Source organism: Carettochelys insculpta, chromosome 4 (genome assembly GCF_033958435.1).
Source record: "Carettochelys insculpta isolate YL-2023 chromosome 4, ASM3395843v1, whole genome shotgun sequence".
Taxonomy (NCBI): Eukaryota; Metazoa; Chordata; order Testudines; family Carettochelyidae; genus Carettochelys; species Carettochelys insculpta.
In genome coordinates this window covers 81,035,187-81,043,322 of record NC_134140.1, presented here as the reverse complement: position 1 = coordinate 81,043,322, position 8,136 = coordinate 81,035,187, and the positions used below count along the sequence as shown (strand labels likewise).

Sequence of the window (8,136 nt, the reverse complement as noted above, 5' to 3'; positions counted from 1 at the left end):
AGATCTCCAATATCCGACATGACTACCTGAGCCACTGCACTAAAGATTACCAAAGGAACTCCTCCTGTTTCTCTCTCTACTTTCCATCATCACTACACTGATCAACTTGTGGAAGCTTGCTATAGGGTTTGATGCTGTAGGTGAAATCTAAGCAATCTCAAGGTATGAGACCCTCCAGGTGCCTTAGTGGAAAAATGCTTTCTTCTCCCAGTTTGTGCATTGCTGTGGGGCCAAGGTGGCTATCATAGAGCTCTACAATTACTCTTTCTGGATGATTGTTATATATTTCAGACATTTCCAAAGATAATGACACTCCAGTTTTACGAAGCGATATTGGGGAAAAAATATGATCACCTGCATGCTCCAGTACTGTATTCAACAACAATCCCCTTAGGTTTCACTTTATTAAAAAGTAAACATAACAGCGCTGTGTAAAATATTTATTCTTCTACTGATAAGCTATGATTGAAGATGATCCCTGCTATCATAATGCGTATAAAATTGTTCGTTGCTCCTCTTCAGAGCACCAAGCTCTCACCTGATCATGAGCACTGATGCTGAAAACATTGAACAGACACATAATTTAGCACTGTGCACCATTAATACCTCCTGAAACTCCAACTGTACCTAACTACAAAGCACAATTGGTATATTTCATTCTATCAACATGTAGTACAAATCAAAACCTTATAGGTTAGCAGACATTATGTTAACAGATGAGATGTATTTCATGTGGTTAATTTTTTACCATTAGTAGTAGAAAAAATTATATAAAATTATTTAAAAATGCATTTTTAACTACACAATTGCACATGTTGTTAGCATGGCTTTACATTTTGGTTACTTTTATGTACATACATTTCCCACCAGCACACAGTTTATAAATTAATACTGCCCATTTGAATGCTAAGAATAACTACAGTATCCAGAAGAACCCAAAACTAGTGCGAAAGTTCATAAATTAACTTTGAAATTTCAAAATGCAGACATGCATCCCGTAAAAAGACAAAATGGAAAAAATACACTCTGCCTTCTTTGGAAAAAGGTCCAAGGAAACTTATGTAACCCTGAGGTGGCCAATATAACGACCCCAAATTCATTCTTCGTCATGGCCCTATGCCCATAAACTTATAATTCCCTATTCATATATTAATTGAGAGTGACTACTTTACTTTGCTTTCCCCTTCTTGGCACAGGCTTCTGGCTGACTCCATTTCTGAGTCTTTTCATTCTGGTTTTTTTTTCTTGGAAACGATTGTTGCCTGCATACTCTTAGGAACAGTATGCTGTTACAGATAACTTAAGAGCAACGTCAGTTTATATCCAGAAATGTTCCGAACATGTGATAATGGGCAAAGCTGCTTAGAAGCCATTATACATATACCTACCGAGTCCAAAAGGATAGCTACCCTCGCTCTTTGTAAGGTATAGTTCCCAAATTTAACCCAGTCCTGTTTCCCAAATACCAACTCTGACTTTAAATTATGGTAGAAGTACATGCATTTGTTTTTTATCAGTTGGATACAATACATAAACATACGCATACGCATATGTCTGTGTGCACATCTTCCCCCAACTGTTATATGTATGATATATATAACATATACAGGGCCAAATTCTCTGCTCGCCCTGAGATGTATTCAGCACAGTCCAACTGATGAATGGGGGAGGCACAGATGACTTTACCAACCTTTATACTTCCTCGATTCTGAGATTGGAGCTGCAACATCAGCTACATGCCAACTAGATTGCTCTACACAAAAAAAAAAAATCCACAGGCGCTTTTCCCGCTCCCACAAGAATAGCTAAAGGAAGGAAGAGAGGCACTGAAGGTAAACCATCACCAACAATCATCATTTTAAACTGAAATCCTCAGTGATATAATCACAATGAAGAGTTATTTAAATCCTTAATGATACACACTATAGCACGTCATTTCAGTAAGCCAGAGAGCAGATAGCTGGATATGTGATGTATATTACATTACTTATGGTAGATAGAAAAAAGGTAAGCAAGGGGCAACCATCACAGGTTTAGAGTGTATTTTGCACTCTGAAGATAGTTAAGAAGTTTAAGGCTAAATTATCTTTTGTAAGCCATATAACTACAAAATGAATACTGATAAGCCCTGACATGCTGTTTTGCTCATTAAACAATGAACATGTATGTTTTAAGACAAATGTTCCTTAAACATGTTAGCTGAGGTTAATCACCTACATTTGAACTTCTTTCTCAGTTGCATGAATTGGGCCAATTTGGTATGTTCCCATCAGACTAGCATCTGACATCACTGGAGTCTGCATGGTAAGCAGAGACAGAGAAGGAGAAAACTCAGGCATCAGGGCTGGCGAAGGGTATCTAAGATTAGGAATAAGGGGAGACTGAGGGTATTTTTTAAATGCCCGTCTGGGTATTATAGTTGGCATTTGTGGGGGCACTGTCCTTATTCCAGGCTGAGCAACTGATGTTATCAAGGGAGGAGGGAAAATGAAAGATTTCTTCTGATTAGGAAAGCTATGAATTTGTAAGTTTTCATCTTTCAGTTCTGCAATATCATTAAACACAGAGGACAGAGGCTGAAATCTGGGTTCCCAGGAAAGCAAGTAATCCCAGGTATAGCTTCCTCTAAGATCCTCATCAGATGCTACAAGGGTTGCAAGTGATCCACACTGGCAATCTGGGCCATCAGAGATGACGATGTATTCTCTTGTGACATCTGTCACTATCGCTCTCTTTTTTATCCCAACTTCTTGAAGAGTTTCTGACAACATATTGTTATGAGTACAGGTTGGGTCACAGCCCTCTCCTCCTTCCTTTTTGAAGGTGTGGAAGCTCTGTACATTTTGAGTGGTAGACAACACATCAGTTTCCCCAGACTGACAGGATAACTGGTCAGAGTCTCTTGGAATTCCCAAGTCTGGCACTTGTGAGCCTTGCACACTTAAAGGTGAACCCTTTCCACATGGATGCTCATTGATCCTTTTGATTTCCTCATCTTCTGCCATTTCCCCTTCCACTGAGCCATGACCACTAGAATCTGATTGCCTGCTGGGATTACCAATATCTGCTTTTTCTCTGATGCCTACCAAATTCAACCACTCTGTTATGGAGCCCATTTGAAGTGTACTACTCTCAGTGCTCTGGAACTTCTGGCAGTCTTTTGGAATACTATCTTCATTGGTCAAGCTCATATCATCTGATGATGATTCTTTTTTCGCACAGAAATTTATCATCTCTTTTCGTTTGTATCTCAGAATAAGTGCAATAAGGCTGATGGCAAGCAGTAGGAACACTACAAAAGAGATAGTCAGGCTAACAGACAGGATATTTGCAGTTGCTATGGAATAATTCTCAGGAAAGTTGGAAATATTTACTAGAACAGTGCACGTAGTGGATTTGGAGTCTAGTTTGGGGCTGTGAGCTGTCACTAACAATGCAAGGGTCTCATCTTTCCTTTTGGTGTAGCTCTTCTTTCTGTGAAGAGTTCTAGTTAAGTAAATATTTCCATTGATTTGATTTACAGAAAATAATGGAGAAGGTTTTAGCAGGGAGTAGTGAATAATTCCATCCAATCCACCATCACTATCAGATGCTGCCACTTTGCCAACCAGCTCACCTGCTTCATTTTTCTCAGGAAGATCAAAAAAATATTGATTTTCAGTAAAAACAGGATCAAATTCATCTGTTCCTTCAACATCTACTTGAACTCTTAACGTGGCTACTGAGTCCCCTTTGTCTTTTGCTTGGGCTACGAAACAGTACTTATTCTGAGTTTCATAATCAAGCATTTGTTTTGTCTGTATATCTCCTGTCAAACTATCTATGAAAAACATGTCATGATCTTGAGGAGATCCACGATCAGACAAACAGGATGACTGGATTGAGTATGTAAGGTGTCCATAGGGACCTGTATCAAAATCCAGTGCATAAACTGAGCACAAAAAAGAAAAGGCAGGTAGATTTTCATGGATAGCACAGTTTATGCTGGGAAACAAAAAAAGTGGAGCATGATCATTGTCATCCAGGACACTGACAAAAACAACAGAAAATGCCACATTTCTCACATCGACTCCTCCATCAGAAGCTTGAATAGTCAAAGTGAATTTCATTGTTTCCTCATAATCCAAAATTCTGACCAAATCCACAGAGCCAGTTTTCTCATCTAATTTAAAATGCCCCATGTCATTTCCAGATATTATAGCGTAAGTGACCTCTGCATTGGCTCCTTCATCACAGTCAGTTGCTGAAACTACAGTGATATGACTATCTATTGGAATACTTTCTCTGACATGAATGCGATAATCTTGATTGCCAAATACTGGTGGATTATCATTGATGTCTAGTACAGTTATCAATACAGTAGCACTGGAATTCAGGGGAGGTGTTCCATGGTCAGATGCAAGAACAATCACGTGGTGAGATGAAGCAGTTTCCCTGTCCAATGGACTACTCAAAACAAGGTTGCCAACCTGCTTGTAAAATGATGTTGACTTAATGACACTTGTTTCCACACGGAATAAGTTATTAGTATTGGTGCTAATAATAGAGTATTCGACGTACGTATTTGCATGTATCCAGTCATAATCAATGGCTGAAAATGTGAGGACAGTCCCTCCAACTGTGGCATCTTCACTCACACTCACATTGTATAGTGCCATTGTGAACTGGGGGGCATAGTTATTTACATCCTGTATCTGAATCTCCACTGAAGTAACAGCAGTCAAAGCAGGGTCTCCATTATCTCTGGCTTCTATAAGAAGCTGAATAACTGAACTCTTGCCCAGCTGTGTCACTGGTTTGGCAGTAAATATTGACCCTGAAAAAACAAAACCACAATAAATTAGGGACCTATATGGATTTCGGAGCTTAAACACAGATAGCCAACTTTGAAAATCATTCTGATAAAAAGCTATGGTGTTCCTGTGTATGTGCAGTTTCCAGATAGATACAGGTTATACATACACACATTCTATTATATCTGTAACACACACACACAAGAATCTTGTCTATTATATCTATAATACACACACACACACACACACACAATAATCCTGTTAAGGTTGCAAAGACAAGCACTGCTGTGATAACAGGACATACAAACAGACCCTAATTTTGAGCTCAATTGTCAAAGGAAAATGAAAGTTAATAAAATGTTACAATACTGTATACTTCTAACAATAAATGCTGACAGCTAAAGGTAAAATGGAGACAGTCTGAATTAATCCAAACAAAGAGCCTACTGATATAATTTAAGGACTCTATTAAAATTACGTCAAAGAATCCTAATAGACTGGCTAGGCATGACTTCCTGTTCCCAAAGCCATGTTGACTATTCTCCAACAAAACATATTTGTCTATACTTCTTGTAATTCTGTTTGTTACTCCAGGTTCAATCCACATGCCTGTTTCTGAAATTAGGTTTAGTGGCCTATCATTTCCAGGATCACTTCTCAAAATTGGCATTACTTTAGTTATTCTCCAGTTATCTGGTACTTCTGATTTAAGTGATAGATTACACACCACATTTAAGTCATTCTGCAGTTTCATATTTGAAATCCTTCAGAACTTGTGGGTTATTACCATCTGGACCTAGTCACTTAATACTATTTAATTTATCAATTTGTTCCCAAACCACCTCTATCAACACCTTACCTTGAGTCAGTTCCTCAGATATGTCTCCTGAAAAGATTGACACTCGTGGGGATTTTCCTCTCGTGCTGAAGAGAAGATCAGTGCAGGAATTCATTTCACTTCTCTGCAACAGCCTTGTCTTCCCTGATTGTTTCTTTAGCAACCTGATCATTGTTTGGCAGGGTTCCTCTTTTTGATGCGTATTTCAAAATGTTTACTGTTTGTTTTTATGTCTTTTGTAGGTTGTTCTTCAAATGTTTTGCGGTCTGCCTAATTACGCTTTTACACTTGACTCGCCAGAGTTCATGATCCTTTAAAGGATGCCTTTTTTTTTTTTTTTGTCTTTTAAACATCAATTTTAAGTCTGTTGTTGAGTCCTGGTGGCAGTTTTTTGGACCTTCTTACTATTTGTTTTATTTGAAATATCTGTTTTATTTGGGCCTCTATTATAATGTGTAGTGAGGCAGAGAGGCCTCTCTTTGTTCCTGAGATTCAGGGTCCACAATATTCTCTCTGCCCTATCTACCACACACCAGAAGCAGAGAGTTGGGACAGAAAGCAAAAGAATTGGGCCCTTTAGCTCAGTTGAGCTGGAGCCTGTGAAGGAGGCAGATGTCTCTAGTCTGCTGCAGGACTATTCAGTGTGTAGCCCTGGAGGAGGAGACCAAAAATAAAGAGGAGCTGCTTGAACTGCCATCTGTCACCTATCCCCAAGAAACTGAAGACCTGCAAACTATGGAGCAACACCAGTGGATTGTAGTAAGAAAAAAAATCAAGGTGAACCACACATTAGCCAGGTTGATCTGTTACCACATGAGTCAGCAAACCCAGTACTCTAGTGGTGATCTACTCCACTGATGCAGGAAGGCCTGTGACCTGTTCGTGGTTTGTTCCACCTGAAAGCTACAAGCCCTTTGACTGTGTGTTCTGTCTGCCCTAGCCAAGAGGTTAGGTTACAGACTACTCAACTGAAAGTAGTAGCTTCATGAGGTCCACAAGATCTATGATAAATTACTCTTTCAGACTACATCTACTCGACACGCATCCATTACTTCAAAAAAGCTTTTCTGAAATAACGGGCATGCGTTTTGGCAACGCTTCATTGCAGGAGGAGTAAGGGGTGTTTCAAAATAGTGCTTTATTCTGACAGTTGGGGCTGTTTAAACAGCACCAAATGCTGAAATAACCTACTTTGAACTATACTTGAAATAAGCTATGCAGTTTGCATAGGACAAATTGCGTAGCTTATTTTGAGATTAGGCAATCACCAACACGGGTAAACAAAACTACCTTGATTCCTTAGATGAAACGCTACCACAAAGAAGCACTTTGCAACAACTCTGGGCATAGTGGAGAAGCTAAGTGGGAGTGTCTGATACTGGAAACTGCCCTGTTGCCAAGAAAAGGAGGTACCTACAATGAGTGTGATGAACTGATGTATGAAAATGTAGCTCCTTTGGATCAAATGTCATAAAACGATTCAGGACCAAAAGCAAAGGAGATTATAGAGCCAAAATCAGCATACAGAAATAAGATTTCCAAATGTATTTGTTCAAGTCTTCTACCTCTAATGTTGGGCAACACACATCACCCTTATTCTGCACCAGGAAGCAGGAGGACTAAAATCCCTGAGCCCTCAGGTAATACCTGATCTAATAATACTACCTGATCTCTCAGGTATTGGGAGACTGCTCCTATCAGAAGCAATTTTACTAATTCTGCATGAAGAAGAGCCTTGTGAATAAGGTCCCTAAAGAGGAAAGGATAAGGAGAATTGGGGGCACAGTTGTTCGAATTATATGGCATAGCCCCTTTCCACAATCCTAGGACCCAGCAGTCCAATACACTCTACCTCCATGCATTGATAGAGTGGGCTAGCCATCTCCCAAGAAGGGGTTCATTGCATTTGAATAACTAGTTCCCCAGTTTCGATAGTTTGTCAAAACCGAACCATGCTGTTTCACAACAAACACAATGACAAAGAAGGGGATTGCTTAGATTAAAACATGGATCAGAAAGGTCTTGTTATACGTGGACTCTAGAAAACTGCACAGCACGGTTGCTGGCACAGTTCCCTCTACTTTTTTCCATCCATGTGTAGAATAAATGTTGTTATGCGCACTGAGGCATGTGTGGATATGCACCACCAGTAGAAACATATGCTGCTGGCTCTGGGTTCACTGGAAACTCTGCTGATCAACTAGGATCAATTTGAATCCTTCCTAGATGGCCACCCAAGTGCTCAGCTGGGGACAGAACTCCCTCTGGTACCCGAAAGGAGTAGAAGGCCTCGCATCAGCACAGGGAATCAAACCCAGAGAGAGGGCTGTTCAAGGATGCATATAAGAAATGGAAACTTGGACAGATGACTAAGGAGGAGTACAAACATATGGCTGCAGAATGCAGGAGAGTAATCAGAAAAGTGAAAGCACAGTTGGAATTGCAGCTGACAAGTAATGAAAAGGGCAAAAAGAAGGGTTTCTACAGGCATATTAAAATAAGAGG

At 39.7% G+C, this 8,136-nt stretch overlaps 1 protein-coding gene across 1 annotated transcript in view; it reads right to left on the bottom strand.

Annotated features, from left to right (window-relative positions):
- Positions 1 to 1,693: 1,693 nt before the first annotated feature.
- DCHS2 (dachsous cadherin-related 2) overlaps positions 1,694 to 8,136 on the bottom strand; it is a 224,659-nt gene continuing 218,216 nt past the window's right edge. Inside the window, exon 20 of the mRNA XM_074993969.1 lies at positions 1,694 to 4,816. Coding sequence (XP_074850070.1) covers positions 2,214 to 4,816 — 2,603 coding nt within the window. The 3' untranslated portion in view covers positions 1,694 to 2,213. The remainder of the gene's footprint in view (positions 4,817 to 8,136) is intronic.